The following is a 19,029-nucleotide window of genomic DNA, read 5'->3' on the forward strand; positions in this document are numbered from 1 at the left end:
ATTGAAGTGTGATTACAACTCTAAAACACAGTTCTAAATTAGCACAAGGAAGAAAAGTATTGTGCATGTTCACCGGTGTGTAATAGAGTAATATTTCAATGAATGTTATTTGTGTTAAGATATGGTGTGATAATGAAATAACAATATGAACTCTATTGGGGTTCTTAACATATAAAGACTTGATACATTATAAACTCTTATCGGGTTCTTACAAATCTCTTACTATTCAAATAAAATCAAAGCAAATCGACCAACAGAGTCATCTCTACTCAATTTCTTACTATTCAAACACTCAAAATTCTTACACCCAAGATCAAGGATACATTACAAACCGTTTGGGGAAAAAAAGGATGATGAAGCAAATAGCAAACATTTCTTCTTCTCTTTTCAGGATTGAAATGCCCCACTTGAATGTACGATTTAACAACTCCTAAAAAATAAAGTGCTGCTGTGATGTTGTGCAAGGCATCATGTCCACCAACCAATAAGAGAGTTGAAGATTAGTCTTTTCTGTCATACATTAACTCATGCCATATTCCAACACTTCAAACTCCCAACTCCATAAGGAATTTTCAGATCCACTGCCCTATTCCTGTATTCAAACAGAAACATTTATGTCACCATTGGAGAGAACACCAAAAAGGCTTGAAGTAAGGTGAAGTTTCCTTTTTGGTAAATAAATGGTAACCATATAAACATAAGATTTGCTAGTTGATTTGAGTTTCGGCCAGTGGACCAATTATAGCTGGACCCATCTGGGAAACATAGAAAGCCTGTTCGACCGCCCAATGGTTTTACTTGGTTATTTTCGCACTTAGTTTCTAACCTTAAACCTCTTGCGGGGAGCTTGGTTGGAACTGAATTGAGAGATGTGTTGCCGATGCCTTGGAGCTTCACTTCTGTGCTGTGTTGTTGCTGTTTCCCGTATCCTGCTACTATTTTCATGCGGTTGATTTCTTGAGAATCGGAAAAATCCATCCTTGTCCCACGTAACCTCATAATCAGCCCTCAATTGAGATCCTTGCTGCTCCACAGAAAGGAACGTTTAGTTACCACCAAGAAACTTGACCAAAAAAATATAAAAAGTTACCACCAAGAAACAAAAAAAAAGCTGATTAATAAGTCCAAACATAAATTCCACTACAGGTTCTTTTAGCATCATATCTCAATGCTTGAAATCTAGCATTTTGACAAGTTTGATTGACAACACTCATTATATCTTATATCACTCCTAACAAAATTATAAAAACTGTATAACGAGAAAAACAACTGCTTACCTTCTGGAATGAGCGGCCACATAACACCTTGAAAGTATTATAGAAGTCCTGGTATTTCTCGAACTGAACCACAATCTTACAATGGAGACCTGAAATTAAGTCCCCACCATCTTCGTTCGCGTCCTTACCTAGACCATCGTCCTCAGCAACATTAAGATTCCTAAAGATTGTAATTAAAAAGAGGCAGCAACAGGAATGATATATGATTAGCTAAGGCCATTACGCCATGGATGCTAGTGAGGATACACACATGAGCTATTCTCAAATGGGCAATCAAAGCACATTATAACGTTAATGCAATATCAAAGACAACGAGAAAAAAAGTTGAAGATTGCAATATAGCTTCGCATGTTTGCTGTTCTTTTTCTTTTGTTAAGTACCTTTTTAAGCTCAATCAAAACATTAGTGTTTAGGCAAACGTTTAGAACTAAAGTACAGTTGATGAAAAGCTAGTGTTCAAAAATTACATAGAATTCAAACACATCAGGATTTCTATAAAACAATAAGAAATAGAGTTGGAGAACAAAGACGTTGGCATGCCTTATCTTCCCAAATGTAGAAAAGATGGTATGAGTAACCAGCATTGAAGGCTTCGAAGAAACCCGGGGCTCTGCAAACCAGCGTGACGGAGCACCCCTCAGTATTATGGTATCAGGCTCTTGCCTCCCTCTCGTCGAAAGCCCTGCGAAAGGAACCAAACTTTATCGAACCAAATTCACTTAAATTAAACTCCATCGAAATTCAAAGCTCAACCTGAGGCTCTGAGCCGATAAAAATCATTACAAACCCCGACTTCCAAAAGCGTAAAACTCCTCCCAAGCTTTCTTCATGGCCTCAAAATTATCAGACTCCGGAACGTCGACGTTTAGCTTGTACTTGACCCCTTCGATATTGAGCTCAATCCCATCCATTTTCTCAACAATGTACTTTCTCCAGTCCAGGAACTTCTTCTCCAACTCCTTTACGTCATTTTCTTCTTCCTCACCATCGTTTCTCTTACTGGTCTTGTTCAGAAACCCCAGGTTGCGAATGAACAGTGTACCGAAAGCTATAGGGTCGTCGCGCTTGCGCTTCTTGAGGTCCTTGAGCCGTCTGATCTGGAGGTCATCTTCAGGGACGGTGATGGAGACAGAAAGCGAGTTCTTTAGGAAGTCTATGAGCGTCTGCTTCATCTTCCACTCATCGATGGGTTTGGTCACAACTTGGCTCGACGAGTACACTGTGAGATTAAGCCTAACGCGTGGCACCAGCGACAATCCATTCTCCATCTCTAGGGTTTCAGTAGGAGGTAGTGAATCCAACGGTTTGTTCGTCATCTCTGCAAATTAGGTTTCAGAAGGAGCCAATAGCTTCCGCAGAGTCTCTCAAGAAGAAGGCAAAACTAATGAAACGCCGCTTTTAGCTAATTTAATCTATCAAAGATATACCACGACGTCGTTTGGCAAGGCTGGCAAGATGACAAGATGTTCTCACTTTATGACGTGGCACGCGGCAATCGATCCGGACATCGCAACGTGTCATTACCAAAAAAGAAACTGTATAAGAAGTCAATCGAAGCAAAACTCACAGAATGAGAAGAGAGAGATGGGGCTGCTGTGTTGTTTCGATGGAGGCAACAACGCACAGAGAAAAGAAGAAGACAGAATAGCCTCCGCGGAAGCTCTTGCCAAAGCTGCCGAAGCCGCCCAGAGAAGGTATATATAGATTTTCTCAATCGATCGTTTTCATTTTCGAAATTTGGATATCTGAATTCGTTTGGGCATCGTCAATTGACATCTAGTTGCAACCAAACTTATGTAAAGATGTGATTTTTGGATCGATTAATAATTTTCCTTTCATAAAGTATATGTTTTTCGTTTAATTTCATCATGAATAGGGAAAAATTAGATGAAAGTGATGACGGAAGAAGGAAACAAATAAAAATGGTTTATGAAACGGATTTAAATTTTTGTAAACACATAAAATTGCCTGTGTATTTAAGCAATTTTCAACGCCATAGGATATTTCTGCCTGCAGGATTTGGCTTTGATTGTAATAATAATAAAATTAAAACGTGTGTGTGCTAGCATTATATGGCAACTCCATGGAGACTTTACTTATGTACCCACATAATGGTTTCTTCATTATTTGAATGAACTAATATAATGCAACCACAATTGCAGGCAAGAAGAATTCGAAAAGTCTGCAGCAGGAAGAGCTGCGCGTGCACAGCAACAGGCGGCTGCAAAGCAAGCTGCCAGCGGTAACAAAGGGGAACCAGTATTAAAGGTTTGAGTACTGAATTTCCAAGTTTTTTGTTGGAAAATTGATGCTGATGTATCTGAGCTACACTGTCAACATCTTCAATAATATCATAGGACTGTCCTGTAGGTTTTAGTGGTTTAAATGCCAATCTCTGTTGCTTTAATGCTAATTTTAGATGATGCTGAGAAAATATGACCTATGATGTCATTCTATGATGTATTTTATTCTTATGATGTGCTGGGTTTCAAAATTTTTTGCCACCTTTGCACTCTTGATACCAAAGTGTGATGTGCATGTTTGTTGAAATCAGATAGTTCATATGTTTGACTATTTGTTCGTGTTGTGGATGCAGTGGTCGATGGGTTGAGGCGGAGCTTTCGTCTCTCCAACAACTTCCAATTGTAAGTTTATGAACGGGATATACCCTGTAAAATAAGTTTTCTGTCAATTATCATCCTGTCATGGTTTCAACTTATGGGTGAAAATAAGTTTCATATGACACACATCTTTGTAGGCTATAAGTCCGTCCGTTTTGGGCATATTATCTTTGATATATGGGACTTTAGAAAAGATAAAGTAGTAAAGAATGTCTATGTAACAGGGTGAATATTAATTCTGATAGACGGGATTTTCTTTTTGTCTAAGAATTTCTTAAGCAAGGAAGATAGTGTTACAGCTATCACATTCAAGAAGTTCACACCTACAGTCAACAGTTTTTTCTTTCTTTTTTATAAACAGTTTCGACATTTTTGTTTTTGTTGTTTTCACATTTTACGTTTGTTTTCTCTGCAGTGTTTATACAGATACAACCATGTTTGGACTGCCAATTCCTCTTCTGCCTAGAACAAACACTCCAGATCTCCAAAGCAAACTTTGTTTATGAATCAACATTCACTCTGTCATTTATTGTGTATATGGAATGTCAGGAGAACAATAACAATTGCAAAATTCTTGCTTTGGTGCATCATCTAATAATGAAATCTGGCCATTAATTTCTCTGTGCAACAAAGTTTAGCTTTGCTTATAGTTGCTCCATCTAGTGACATAATTTCGACTACAATTTATCAGTGGAACAAGCAATAACCTTCCTCCTATACGTACAAAGTCTATTATTCTCTAAGGAGCCTTCTCTTTGAACTGGAGCTGACAGTGTAAACTTGAGAATAATTGGGAAGCCACAAAATTATTACACAAAACTTTGAACCGGAGCTGACAGCTGAAGCTCATGTGCAGCTTGAAAAAAGTCTGCTGCTTGTTGTAAGGAGCCTTCTCTTTTCGAAATCAATCCCAGGTTCAACCATGCCTTGTGGTTCGTCGGTTCTAATCGTAGCGCATTCATTAAAAAGCTTCTAGCTATAGGGAGCGATTGGCTACCAAGTTTCATCAATACTTCTGCAGTAGAAACAATGCTTGGAACATAATCTGGCTCTATTGACAATGAGACTGAGAATGAAATTAGGGCTTCCCTGTATTGTGATTGAGCTTCAAACAACATACCTGCAAATGAGTAAGGGCCATTAGATGATTGGATATGAATTGAAGTAATATAAGCAATATAAGCTCGCAAGAATTCGTTTCTCATGCTCATACACAATCATTTATCGTATCTTGACATTTGAACGACAATAAATTGGAGGGAAAATCCTACCTGTGGTATGCCAACTATGGGCAGAATAAAATTCAATCAACTTGGCTTTGTTGACACATATTTCTGCGTCAGTCCACAAACCAAGTTTTGTATAAATGGTTGCCAAGTCCCGCCAGGCTTCCTTCTCCAAATTTCTTTCCACAAATTCCTGCAGCGGAAAGAATAAAAGGTATAACAGAGAAAGGGCAAAAACATAGTGACTTCGAAAAGTGATTTTACTCGTTAAGGAATGCAAACCTCAGAATGGAAGGCTGGCTCTTGCTCAGAGTTTTTAGCTTGTAGATCCCTCTGTGCCTGAACAAGAGTTAGCAATATTCTGTAGGTTTCTATAGCTTGCTTGGGATGTTCCTGAGCAACTTGTAGCACAGCTTTCAATCTGAGCAGTTCTAACTGATCCACTCTTCCGGCTTCGTCCAAAGCAAAATCAACTATGGTTTCAGCGTCCTTGAAGCGCTGTTCTGCAGAAACTACAAGGGCTAATAGCTTCCAGCCTTGTCCTGAGCTGCCAGCCATCATATTGGAGTACTTCATTGCATTATTGAAAGCTGCATCCAGATTCCTCTGCACTGCATTTTCCAGGCCAAGACCAAACATCACCTCAGGATCCTCCTTCTCATTACGAACAGCATAGTTTAGAGAGTTCAGAGACTCTCTTTGAAAAAACATTCTTTCAGAATCCAATACAGAAGCTCTTGCTGCACCGCCATAGCAAACACCAAGAAATTTATGAACTTGACCCATGAAATGCTCACATTGATGATTTACCAAGTCAATGGCTTTCCGCGAAAATGCTATCCCTTCACGAGCATGATTTGGATCTTGGGAACACAATTTTGCTCCCAAGAGAAAAGAGGGGAAGTGGGGCTTGTTCTTTCCTTCTGAACAGCCTGCAACCTTTTTCAAAAGGTTCAAAGCTACTTCATTTTGTCCACAGGCACTATAACAAAGAGCAAGAAAGTACCATCTCTCAGCTCGTCTATATAATCCCGGAAGTGCTTGCTCCACATGATCTGCTAATAATTCAAACAATCCGGTAACAGAAAGTGCATAAGTCAGATGATCCATAATTTCTGGATCCCACTTTATCTCGCGCAAAGCCACCTTTTTTATAAGTATCAACAACAACAAAATTGCTTCTTCTGTATTATTTTTGGGCATAGTTGTGCCCCATATTTGCAACTGAGGAGGAAGGCTTGCTTCAACACCACCATAGAGTAACGTGCAAGCTAAGTTTTTCTGAACATCAGCCAACCTCTTAGGTTCCAAATTCCATGGCTTGACTAGAGCCTGGCGATAGGCAGTAATAGCTTCCTCGAGATAGCCTGCCTTTATCCATAAACTGGGGAGCAACTCTAGTGCTTGGTGAAACATGTCCTGCAATTTGCAGTCCTCACAGATGTCATCAAGCATTCCATTAGGTAGTGCCGACTCAACTGTATCAAGAATAACTTTGCACTCCTTTGCAGCCTCTGATGAATAAGAAAGTATGAGAACTTCCAAACTAATCAATACAATAAAAAGAAATCAATATGCCAATCTCAATGCAATCTAATTCACTGGAGAATTTGATGCCCAATGCCATCTACCAATCTCAATCAAAAGCTGAATTATGCTCCAAAGAAAAAGAAAACTTCCCATCAATTATGAAAGGAACACATAAGCAACCATGAAAGAGTATGCAATACCTATAAATCTTCCAAGTTCCCCCAGTGATCTTGCCTTAAGCAATATTGCTTCAATAAGTAGGCTCACAGAGTGCATAGACATGACACTGGGAAGCACATGATCGCCTTTAGGACGTGGTTTTTTCTGCCTAATTCTCTCAACAATGGCCTTGGCCATCCTTGGAGTTAAACTTCTAATGTCAATACCTTGAAACACCTGAAGGGCAGCATCAAAATTCCCTCTTTGGAATTCAAGCCTCCCCAGCAAGGCCCTGGCTTCCTGAAGCTCATTCAGAAGGGAAATATCAAAATTTGTAGAACGAAGAGGCCAATTGTATGAACAAACTAGTTTCATGTAATGAAATTTACTTCAGAAAACAAGAAGACCCACCTCATAGTTCAAAGATAGAGCTTCTTTTAGAGTGGATTCAGCTTCATCTACTTGGATGTCTTCAAATTTTGACTCCCAGTCTCCTGTCCTCGACGAAAGACCACTGGCCGAAAAGTCCCTCGTGGCAAGTGACTCCGGCGAGTGAGGTGGCTCTGGCTCTTCGAATTTGAATTGCTCTCCTGAACAAGCACACAGCATCTTGTCCAAAGATGAACTTGGATAGTGGTGATTTCACCCAGAAAATCTGAGGCACCAGAATCACTTCTTTGTGATTTGTTTCACGTGTGTCCGCCTAGAAATGAGTTGTACAAACATGTCATTATCATTAACCCAACATCCAGTTTGCTGCTATTATTGAAGAAACAAAATCAACACAAGCAACAACGGAAATACGTAATGAGTTGTACGGATTAAACAATGGTCACAAAACACAAAGAAACAATGTAGATCCCCAAAGCAGCATAGGCCTTACCGAACAACAAAACCCGGCAAAATCAAAGTATTAAAATAACAAACACAGAAAAAGACACTCTTAATAAAGGGGATATATTTGGAGGCAAAAGACTGAGTCTTTGAAAGAGAGAAATAAGCAGAAGACAATCAGGTCGAGAAGAAAATCGAGGAAGTTGAAAAGGGCAAGACAAACGAAGATAACAAATTTTTTTTAACCTACCCAGACAGAAAGAAAAACGCAATCCGAAACGTGATCTGTAGCAGTTGTCGAAAGCTTGAAAGCTACCTCTCAGTTCAGGTCTCGGTTTTCTGGTTTTTCAGAATTTGGAATCTTTTCGTTTTCTCAGGTTCAATAAACCCAATGCCGAGTGTGTGACGATGGAAAGAAAAACAAATATAATAAGCTGGATTCAATGATCTGATATTTGATGTTTTGGTCTTTTTCTATAAGCTGACTTTGCTTGGTACAGAAAGCTTTGCCTGCCTAGGCAAAAGTTGTTGCAGACTTGCAGGCCTAGGCATTGGTGGGATAGAGGCTAATTAGTGTTTGTGTTTAGCATTGGCAATCTAAAAAATATTATGGTAAACTATAAATTAGCTAATCAAGTGATGTTCTTTGAATAACATAATATAACTGTTGGGTGGGAAAAGAAAATTTTGTGGTGGATTTTGAAATATATGGCAGAAAAAGAAAGTAGAGAATAGCTGTTGCTTCAGAAATAATCTCCTTCCTTGTATGGACATAGATATAATTGTAAGCAAAGTCTTTGCTTGTATAAAAGGGGCCACATTGGCTGAAGAGACAAAGGTGCCCATATCACTACAAATCCAAGAAAAAAAGTTGCAGCATTTTGAATTCAAAATAGCTGGATTGGCTTGGTTGTGTTTTGACATCTGCTAGAGCATGTGTTGTGGTTATGGGTTGCTGACTTGGCTTGCTGGTTGGCCTCTTCATTTGTTTTTCTCAGCTAACATGATATCATGTTCAAGGCCTCTGCATTTGTTTATTCAGATTTCTGTCTTCGGAGGTTAAAGGTTACTGGAAGTTTGAAATATTATGGTTCTTTTAACATAGATTAAGCAATAGATTAAGCAAAAGTGGGACATCATGGTACCATCACATAGATATAGATAGCCTTTTTAAGTCTTTTTCTTTTGAGGTTTAAAAAATCTATATTTTGCCTTCTCCGGCATCACACAGGCACGTTGCTCAAGAAGAACAAATTAAACAGACCCCAATGCTCCAATGGTCTAATATTCCAAAGATAAAACACACCATGCAACGAGATTGGCGCATCTTATTCTTGCTTAATTATCGCATTATTAGCAAACACCAAAACACAGACCAACTCTTTAAGAAATAATTATATAGGTGAACGAGAAAATTGATATTTTTCGAGGCTTATAACATGAAGACAAGTCATACCACATAGCCGTATTACTACAATGTCACGCTATAGTTACTCCAAATCTTCATACTGTAAAACTACATGAAATTACTTTTATTTTTATTTTTTTTAAATGTAAAATAGAAAAACCCCACGTGATGGGCCTACCTTTTTTTTCTCTCATATGTCACCAGAGATTCTAGTAGTCTGAGAGATCCATGGGGAGGGAGCAGAACGCAGTGATGGTTTTGGTGTCGTTTTCCAACTTTTCTGCAAATGGGCTTCTGACACAGTGAGCAGAGAGTGTCCCCCTTCCCGGTTCTCCCCTCTTCTTTGCAGCTTTTCTTCGGGGAGTCCCACTTCCACCTCCTCACGTCTTTCCCAATTCATATTCATATTCATATTCTCACTCTCACAATTTCACAATTTGGCTGATGCCTTCAATTATTGCTTGCTAAATATACAACAACCAGTTTTAATTTTAGATTTACCGAAAAATAAAATAAAAGTAAGTAATAGTTGACTTCACCCAAAAAAAAAAAAAAAAACTCTAACATCCTCTCTTGGCACACATTATCTGCTTCATTAATAAAAGCACTAGTTGTCATAACATGAATGGAGTGTAACACAAAGCTCTAACGTTAAAATTACCGGTAAAAAAAAGGAAAAAATGTGAATCGAAATAAATCTTGAGAAGAACTATATGTAGGTGATATATAAATATAAAGTGGTGTCAAATAATCAATTTATTACAAGAGTATAAAGCCCCTCATTTAGTTATGAATTCTTGGCAAGATATAACGTATAAACATAATCATAAAGGCCAACAACACCAGAAACACGAACACGCCTATGACTATTCCCATCACCCAGGTTTCCATCCTTCTTGATTCTTCTGATTTCCGCTCCACTACTATGCCTTGCTACTTGTGACTTGTCCTCCTCCTTCATGTTCCTCTTCCTTTGCTTAAATATTTGTTTTTGGCCTACTACTTGTGATTTGTCCTCCTCCTTCCTGCTCCTCTTCGTTTGCTTAAATATTTGCTTTTTACCTCTGATCGTGGCCGTAAGCGTGGTCATATTAATTGTCTTTATGAGTCTGCATGCATGCATGGTTAGTGAATATTAATTAGTATTAATGCTGGTTTTCATGCCACACTGTGTTTTATGACCCTGTGGATTAATTGATTCCTTGTTCATTTTCATTTTATCAAGTGTGAGAAGATCTATTTTTGAAAAATTCACGAGGAGTTAGTTATGTTTAGCCATGCATTTGCCTCTTTGTTACTAAGTTTATTTCTTTCGCATATTGTCTATTACATATTTAAACTTAATGAATTAGGTCTAATTCGTATAGTTATACAGGTTGAATATATATTAATATGCTTAAAGCATCCAACTCAAACTAATAAGGAAAAAATTGGCTCCTTAAAATTGAGGGGTTCCTTCTTACAATCAATGTGGGTTTCACAAGTGTGAAATTTTTTAAATAAATTTTTTTCTTTTTAGTTGAAATTTTATCCATATTGCTGGAATTTCACAAGTGTCAAAATCCCATTAATTTTAAAAAGCCAAACCGTGCTCACAGAATAATGAAGAGAAGAGCGTTTCTGCCCTTTAAAGAAAAGGACTTGATTTTAAATGATAAAAAACATGACATGAAATGAATAATTATGTGCATAAAAAAATGACAACCCTTTTCTAACAACCAAACTTAGCGGTTCACTTATAAGTTAATTAGAAATGCGCCACTATAACATATTATATTTGAGGTAGATTAGTAAAACCATATGCCCGTATGTCTAAACCCTATAAATATAAATGCATCAATTTAAAGCAGGTGGAAAGGGGGCTACTTTTGGAATTTCCGGCTTGATAAGGACTTTCTTCTGGACTGGGTCAAGTCATGTTAGGCCTCAGTCCAAAATACAGTCATATTGGGCCCAACCAATGTCGTATGTTAGTTTGTCAATGACTTTTATGGGGCCTCTGAGTCTCCGAGTGTTCAACCCATTATCAGAGATATCTTTTTCTTACAATTCTTACTTTTTCTTATCCCTTGTATGAATTAATGAGTCATTTTATCGTGATGGTCTAATATATGATTCTTGGAATTTTGGGAGAGAGAGAGAGAGAGAGAGAAATCTGTCTAGTTTCTGTCTGGGAATTTTGGGAGTGAGAAGTGTGCAAGTTTAGCTTTGCTTGAAGAAGATGCTCCGAAAATGTGGCGGGAAATCGGAGACAGAGAAGCGGGCAAGCTTCGCCCAAATTCGTTCTCGAATCGGATTAAGTCAAATCGGATCCAAACGCTCCAACTGTCGAACCGCAAAGACATCGTCTCCCCTCACCGAGGCTCCGTCAACTCTCTCCAGGTACCCAAACACTCCCTTTCTTCTACCATCGCTCGCATTTTGCTTGCATAAATCGACATAGCAATGAAAATGAAGCGTCTTGTTGCTTAGGTTGATTTGACTGAGGGCCGGTACTTGTTATCCGGTGCTTCGGATGCTTCAGCGGCGGTGTTTGATATTCAGCGCGGGACTGATTATGAAGGAGGCGGCGTCATCAGAAAGCACAAGTGCTTGTTCATGGTGGATAAGCAGCACGAGCAGGGGCACAAGTATGCGGTGTCCTCAGCCATATGGTATCCGGTGGACACGGGACTATTTGTGACGGGTTCGTATGACCATCACATTAATGTTTGGGATACGAATACGACGCAGGTGGTGATGGACTTTAAAATGCCTGGAAAGGTTTATAGGACTGCCATGTCCCCCTTGGCAACTTCGCACATGCTCATTGCTGCTGGGACTGAAGATGTTCAAGTTCGTCTCTGTGATATTGCCTCTGGAGCTTTTGCTCACACCTTGTCTGGTCACCGTGGTATGTGCTTAATACACACAATTCATCTTCTTTTTGTTTTTAGTTTTTCTTTCCTTTTCTTCTGCTGAATCAGTGTTTTCAAAATTCCAACTTCATATCTTACTTGTGTCAACACATAAGCATTTGCAAAATGGTCTGAGAAATTGGCAAAATGTAAGGAAGGGTTTTCTATAGTTTGGCTGGACGATCACAACACGCTTCTTTTGATGATTTTGAGTACTTGGTTTTCCAATATATATATATATATATTTGGGTGAACCCTGCTTATAGTGCTGCCCTGTATAGTAGGCTGGTCTGACATGTGGAAGGGGCAGCAAGCAATCTAGAATACATCATGTTGGTGAGTTCATAGAATGCAGTTCTAGGAGCTCAGCATAAATTACAGTTCTTGAGCCATAGTATCTTAAAGCTAGGTTTCAACTCTTGTTAAATTGACATTCTTCTTTTGGGTTCTCTACTTTGTATGTACAAAGGTATAATTGTTTTTACTTTCCTTAATTTGGTTGAACTTATACCCTAGAAGAAAAGTTTCGTGCATTTAGAGGGTCATAAGTGTATATTTCTTTTCATGATGGCAGATGGTGTAATGACGGTGGAATGGTCTACTTCTAGTGAGTGGGTTTTGGTTACAGGTGGATGTGACGGTGCAATACGTTTTTGGGACATTAGACGTGCTGGATGTTTTCTTGTTTTAGATCAGTCCCAGTCTCAGCTTGGGAGACGTCCACCCATCTTGAAACGCTCTGCCACGATTAAGGTTTTCTTCTTTTCTTTGCCGCACCAAAGCATATGTTTTCAACATATCACTCACTTACTTTGTGAACTTTTATGTTTATAGTGTTTCTTTTACAGTTATACTTAGCATATACCACTAACTATCTGAAATGATTCTACATATGTCTTTCGGGAATTCTATTTCCTCTTTGTTACCTTGGTGGCTTAATGGAGCATGTACCATTTGGCGTTGTATGCAGTTTTTATGTACTTTTTTTATATTCCATTTACGTTATTTTTCTCCATTTTATTCAATATGAACACAGCTAAATGTGTTGGTGTTCTCATGGATCAACTAAAAATATGATGAGATATACACTATCGACAGCGTGTATATTTGTGTGATTCTTTTCTTGCATAAGTCCTTAATTCCTATTATGTTTTTCCTTTTTTAATGTCATTACATTATTGTTGATGTTTGTAATTGAAGCTTGTAATTAGTGAGAGAGAGTGCAAATTTAACTTTAGAAAGTTATTATGTCGACAGTTACCCTTCTACTGATAATATTTGGTTTTTTGTCCCACTCAGGGTTCAACAGCTAAGTCCTTGTCAGCAAGTCAAAGTTCATTTGCAAAAGCACGGACACCACAAACGAAACTCATGAATGCAAAGCAATCACCTGTCGGTAAAATTCCAGTAAAGGGATCTCTGAAGCAAAGATTACATCCAGGGATGTTGTCTAGTCAGGATCGTGCGACTGCTCATTATGGTGCTGTTACTGGGCTAAAAGTTACTGAAGACGGCATGTATCTCTTAAGTGCAGGTTGAGTTGTTTTAGTTTTGGAATTTTGTTATACTTAAGATTGAATCCACTGAATTTGGCTACCTATATTCCAATCACTTTAATGGAATTAATTTTAGAATAACTATAGCGGTTTAGGTTCATTCTTTACTGTTTTAAATATAATGTAAATACTACAATAATATTGCAGGTGACTGCCAAGCCACAGTTGCAACCTTAAAAATTATTACAAATTAACAAATGTACTTGAATCTGGTGAGGTGATGAAATTTTCATGGAAATATCGCATTTTAAATGTATGCCTTGGGGTTCTCACCTTTGTTTTCTTTTAAATGTTTGAATCATTCCTGTCGTGCATAAATCAGTGTAGTGTGATTGGGTTCTTCCTTTTCTCCTGTTTAGATGTTTTTTTAATCGATTGATACGGTGTAAATTACAACAGAAAAATCAGTATAAAAATGCCTATATCATTGATCAAGCTTTTGAATTTCAGGTTCTGATTCAAGATTAAGGTTGTGGGATGTAGAATCTGGCTGCAATACTTTGGTGAACTTTGAAACTGTGCGTCTGCAAACCAGCAAGCCCATACAGTTAGCCACAAGTCAGAATTTGGCTCTTGTTTTTGTACCATGCATGACAGCTGTGAAGGTAATGCATTCGTTTTGTAGGTTTGAATATTTTAAATTAAAATACACCGATTTCTTCTTTCTTCAAAGTTTGACTTCCGGATTTTTCCAGGCATTCAATATGTGGTCAGGTAAAACATCCCTGACATTTCGTGGTCACTATGAACATGTGAACTGTTGCTGGTTTAGTTTGCAGGATCAGGTACAAGCTTAATCCTCTTCAAAAAATATTTAGGCTTTTTCTTTATGCTTGTCCAAACAACGCTTTTTAAAACTAAAATTCGCAGTGAATTTTTCATTCAGTCCTTCCAAACTTCCATGCCAATTAGTGGGAGTTGTAAAACCCTTTTCCAACTGTTCTAAGATCAGATTTATGAATTACAAAGCATGTTGAAGTTTGTCTTCAATTAATCTATTTAGTGAGTTCATCCTGCTATCTATGGATTATTAATAAATGCACCTGTAAAACTTATTTGGAGTTTCCGACAAAAAAAAGAAGAAGATTTAGAACTTGGCTACAGGTGATAATGCAATCATGTAAACCTTACATATTATGAAATGGGCTGATAGAATTGACTTACTAGCATATACTCAACAATAAAGGCAAAAATGGATTCACACTCTTGGTTTACAGAACACGACTGAATTATCTCACTTGGTGTGCCATATTGACGAAGTCATGATTTCCATTCCTGGATGAATTTTAATTCATGTCTTTCATCGTAGGAATTGTACACCGGTGGCAATGATAGACAAATTCTAGTCTGGTCGCCATCCAGATCAGTTTCCGATGAGGTGGTACACCTGATGATTTCATGGATTTTGTGTAACTAACCTTATTAGTTGGCAAGTGGCTTCTATCTTATACATTTATGGAATTGCAGGATGAAGGACCCAAGGACGAGGATAATTGGAGTGACTAGCATGCACTGTTGTTATATTCTAGAATCTGACCCTCATTTCTGCTAGGTAAAGCATCTTTGTCATAGCCTGGAGTTTTCTGTTTTGCTTTAAGATCCCAAAGGCTTTACTTGATAGGCACAATAATAATCCTTACATTTTATGTTTTTGCTGCCTGCATATGCATGTAAATGTAAACTCATTTAATGTAAAATCAAGAGCAAAATTGATGGAAAAATTGGTACACTGATGAGTTAAAAAGACAAAAAAACTGATGATTCATGGGAACTCAATTCTGAACAAAATACAAGTTGATATGTGATATTACTTTAAGAACTGTGTCAAAAATTGTACCTACCCTTATAAGATTCTGGAATCAGCCTAAACCCATGTGCCATGATAAGAAACCTGGGTCCTTAATGTCCAACAACATGCTATCAACATCATCAATCAAAAACTTGTGATCATGGTCTAAAGCTCCAGTCTCTAGCTGTTTGTCTTCTGCCTGAGTTACTGTAGAGTTGGCACTGGTCGATCCGCCAGTATCGCTATGTCTCAAGAGTTTATGGCACATGATAGTACCCTGGAAATCCAATAAAGTATAACTTAGAAACTGCAACCTCTCATCCGCCTTCATTTTTGAAAACCCAAATGAAGTGGTCCATGTATGGAGTGCGCTTGGAGCAGAAGGCAAAGTCAACCTCCCAACTCCCATCTTCATGAGCTGTTTCTCAAGCTCCTTCATCAAAATACCGCACATTCCGAGTCTACGATAATGGAACCTAGTGGCAACAAGAGGTACTTCTGCAACCTCCATGTAGATCCTTACAGTGGCCACACTAATCAATTCCTCATCTCTTTCCAAAACAACTGTGTAAAACCTTTTGAAATTCAAGCGGCTCAACTCTGACTCTCTATTGAAAATAATATCCTCAACAATGTCCCTTTCGGTGTAAGGGTCCCTAGAAGGCTCAAAACACTCATGCATCACACTCAGAGCCAAATTGAGTTTTCTGTAATTTTCTGTGAAGTCCTCCATATCAGAATGAGAGGAAGATGGCTTCAACAATGTCCAAGTAAGATTGTCAGGACCCACCAGAATCGGTTTTCCCAAAATCTCGTTGAGGCTCAAAAATATGTCTTCACAATTTCTGCTGCAAAACCAATTTCCCTTAGAATCCCATTTCAATTTCACAACCCCTGCATTCTTCAGGCACCCAATGTGATATTTATGCTCACATTGGTTGCATATCAGCATACTATTATCCATATCATCCTTAGGCTTTTCACTGCTGCCTTCTTCAAATTTTCCATGCCCGCACATCCCACAACAACATGATGGGCATAACCAATCGCCATCTGCCAGTTCCTTCAACCCAAGACAACTAGTATGGAATGCAGAGGGACACTTATCACACAGGATCAGCTCACCCCCATAATGACACACGGTACATATATCATCACTCTGATCAACATTTTGACACACAGTGGATATATCATCCTGCTGACTATTAGCTTTCTTCTGATCTCTTAGTCTTTTCAAATCCGCAAGAATCTTACGTCGTTTTGGCTTGGGACTTTGATCATCAAGTTTAAATGATTCGTCGACTTTTCTCTTTTGTAATCTTTTCATTGATGGCTGCGGTGTAACCTTACTAGAATAGCACCCCACGGAATTCGAACCAATGCTTTCGGAAAACCCTCCTCCTCCACCTTGGGATTGCATGTAGGCTTTGCAAGCCGTTCGTAGCGAGTTGTAGAGTTTTCCGGTTGGAGACTCGTAACGCAACTCAGTCTTGCCATGCTTAAGCAGTGTGTACCAAAACTTCCAGCCCATGGCAGAGAGGTGCTTTCTTGCCTTTTCAGTCAAATTAGATTGTTGACGCCTTGTATTATTAGCATTCCCCCACAACTGAACGGCCTCGGGGCAGCACTGGGGTTCCACAGTAAGAAAGCTTACTGGCTCTCTCTTTCGCTTCATCTTCATCTTCTATGGCGACAGAATAAGAATCAGGTGAAGAAAAAAGGATGCAGGTGCAGAAAAAAGAAGACGTCGAATTGAACTACTTACGAAAGCCAACAACAATCATAGTGGTGAATCGATGACTGAATGTGTTTATATTGCGGTCTTCTTTCCTTGTGTGTTAAGGACTTCTATAATTTTATTTTTATTATTATTATTGGGGTTTGTCTCCCAACGAAACTAGGAGACACATGCCTTTTTTCCTTTTTTTTGGGTGAACAAGCCTTTTGCCTTTTTCCAACTCAAAACGATCAGCCCTACCCCCAAAAAACAAAAAAAACAAAAAAGGCAATGTAAGATCTTAAGTGAGACGTGGGGATAATTAATAAGCTAACACTAGATTATCTGTGGATTATAAACAAATAAACAATTAATTAGAGCGTAAGTCAATGCTTTTTATTTATTTTTATTTATTTGGTCAACAGTCCATGCTTTTTATCACTTCGTATTTATCATCAGCCTGTAGCTTGAAGTATATGTAGTCTCTCTCTGAAGTCCCAAATGCCCTGTTTCAGATGAAAGGACAACGCATCAGAGCAAACAGCCTTCGATCTCAGGCAAACCCAAATTACCAACCCATCACCATCTCCAAGTCTCCAATGAGCCCACCGGAGATGGACGCCGGATTATGGAGCAAGCTACCACAGGAACTCCTTGAGCGTATTCTCTCTTTTCTACCTCTCAAAAACTTCATGAATCTGAGATCGACTTGTAAGCACTTCAAGTCTTTGTTATTCTCTCCCTCTTTCATCTCCAAGCACTCCTCTTCTTCATCCTTCTCTTCTTTCCTCTTGCTTTCTCACCCTCAGTGTTACAACCACTTCGCTTTCTATGACTCTGCTCTTGGTGCTTGGCGCAACTTTGCTCTGTCTCTCTCTGCCTTGCTGCCCTGCGCTGCAGGGCAAGCCTCTCTGCTCTCTACCTCCAATGGGTTGCTCTGTTTCTCTCTCTCCAATTCCTTTCTTGTCTTCAATCTTTTGACCAAGTCTTCAAGAGTGATCGGATTCCCTGCTTACCCTTTTGCTTTTGAGCTGTTTTCTTTGGTTTCCACGCCTGTTGGGTACAGTCTTTTCATGGTCTCTTCTGGGTCTCGTACCAAAAACACTTTTGTTTATGATTCAAAGGTTCAATTTTGGCGAAAATTCAATGGTTTCAAGCCAATTCTCAGTGAAAATTATCATCAACAAGCTGTTTACTATAAAGGGTCATTGTATTTTGTGACCCCGGAGCCATTCTCTGTAGCGTGCTTTGTTTTGGAAAGCGGTAAGTGGGAGAGACCCAACACTGAGTTGCCTAGAGAGCTCATGTTTGTTCGGCTAGTCAGTGATGGAGGAGATGGAAAGCTGTATTTGATTGGTGGAGTTGGCAGGAATGGGATTTCAAGGAGAATGAAACTCTGGGAATTGGGTGAAGGAATGAATTGGGTTGAGGTGGAGAGCTTGCCAGAAATGATGTGCAGAAAATTGATGTCTGTTTGTTTCCATAACTACGAGCATCTCTATTGCTTTTGGCATCGGGGTTTCATCTGTGTTTGCTGCTACACATGGCCGGAGGTTCTGTATTTCAAGGTTTCAAGGAGGACTTGGCATTGGCTGCCCAAATGCCCTTCACTGCCTGATAAATGGAGCTGTGGCTTCAGGTGGTTTTCCTTTGTGCCAGAGTTATATGCTTCGGTCTGATTCAGTTCGTCTGAGCTGAGGTCTCAATTTCTGCGTGTGACTTCTATTATTCTATAGTCTTCCCGAATTGATAAATCAATACCCATGTTGTTTTCTTTATTATCCTGTTGTATTGTGTTTCTGTACATATATAAATGGAGATCTGTTCAGAGGTTAGAATTTTGTTTTTTGGGTTCACTTAAAATCCTTATTTACTGCTACTTGCAACTTTTTTTTTCTTTGTTTATTTCATGTGAATCTAGGAGTTGGCTTTCCTGTGTTTGCTATTGAACTTGGAACAATTTCTTATTATATTAAGACGATACTAAATTAACGGGTTAGGTAACATCCGAAGTC

General features: G+C 38.7%; 4 protein-coding genes and 1 long non-coding RNA gene across 9 annotated transcripts; 3 read left to right on the top strand and 2 right to left on the bottom strand.

Moving 5' to 3' along the window:
- Positions 1–161: 161 nt before the first annotated feature.
- Positions 162–2,669, bottom strand: LOC117615433. 2 transcript variants are annotated; one of them, XM_034344515.1, is made up of 5 exons: positions 2,065–2,669; positions 1,818–1,959; positions 1,278–1,437; positions 827–1,024; positions 162–592 (listed from the first exon to the last, which is right to left on the bottom strand). In XM_034344515.1, the coding sequence occupies exons 1-5, from the start codon at positions 2,591–2,593 to the stop codon at positions 587–589; spliced, it is 1,035 nt and encodes a 344-aa protein (XP_034200406.1). In that variant the 5' UTR covers positions 2,594–2,669; the 3' UTR covers positions 162–586. The 2 variants fall into 2 exon arrangements, with proteins under 2 accessions (XP_034200406.1, XP_034200405.1); XM_034344514.1 differs by having other exon boundaries at positions 162–1,024.
- A 170-nt stretch (positions 2,670–2,839) lies between these two features.
- LOC117615436 lies at positions 2,840–4,519 on the top strand. The gene is made up of 4 exons (XR_004584021.1): positions 2,840–2,971; positions 3,440–3,545; positions 3,874–3,922; positions 4,314–4,519. It is a non-coding gene; the product is annotated as an uncharacterized LOC117615436 (long non-coding RNA).
- LOC117615432 (protein NPGR1) lies at positions 4,494–8,215 on the bottom strand. 3 transcript variants are annotated; one of them, XM_034344511.1, is made up of 6 exons: positions 7,898–8,215; positions 7,225–7,516; positions 6,855–7,113; positions 5,407–6,638; positions 5,170–5,317; positions 4,494–5,018 (listed from the first exon to the last, which is right to left on the bottom strand). In XM_034344511.1, the coding sequence occupies exons 2-6, from the start codon at positions 7,420–7,422 to the stop codon at positions 4,708–4,710; spliced, it is 2,148 nt and encodes a 715-aa protein (XP_034200402.1). In that variant the 5' UTR covers positions 7,423–7,516; positions 7,898–8,215; the 3' UTR covers positions 4,494–4,707. The 3 variants fall into 3 exon arrangements, with proteins under 3 accessions (XP_034200402.1, XP_034200404.1, XP_034200403.1); XM_034344513.1 differs by having other exon boundaries at positions 7,225–7,569; XM_034344512.1 differs by lacking the exon at positions 7,898–8,215 and adding an exon at positions 7,697–7,855.
- Positions 8,216–11,117: 2,902 nt separating this feature from the next.
- Positions 11,118–17,640, top strand: LOC117614948 (WD repeat-containing protein ATCSA-1). 2 transcript variants are annotated; one of them, XM_034343888.1, is made up of 9 exons: positions 11,288–11,437; positions 11,528–11,948; positions 12,527–12,705; positions 13,252–13,486; positions 13,959–14,113; positions 14,204–14,293; positions 14,818–14,886; positions 14,976–15,060; positions 17,530–17,640. In XM_034343888.1, the coding sequence occupies exons 1-8, from the start codon at positions 11,288–11,290 to the stop codon at positions 15,012–15,014; spliced, it is 1,338 nt and encodes a 445-aa protein (XP_034199779.1). In that variant the 3' UTR covers positions 15,015–15,060; positions 17,530–17,640. The 2 variants fall into 2 exon arrangements, with proteins under 2 accessions (XP_034199778.1, XP_034199779.1); XM_034343887.1 differs by lacking the exon at positions 17,530–17,640 and having other exon boundaries at positions 11,118–11,437; positions 14,976–15,237.
- LOC117618448 (F-box/kelch-repeat protein At5g43190) lies at positions 17,629–18,693 on the top strand. The gene has a single exon (XM_034348017.1). It carries the CDS (start codon positions 17,629–17,631, stop codon positions 18,691–18,693), a length of 1,065 nt encoding a protein of 354 aa, XP_034203908.1.
- Positions 18,694–19,029: the final 336 nt, after the last annotated feature.

The sequence above is a fragment of the Prunus dulcis genome, chromosome 1, assembly GCF_902201215.1.
Source record: "Prunus dulcis chromosome 1, ALMONDv2, whole genome shotgun sequence".
Classification (NCBI taxonomy): Eukaryota; Viridiplantae; Streptophyta; class Magnoliopsida; order Rosales; family Rosaceae; genus Prunus; species Prunus dulcis.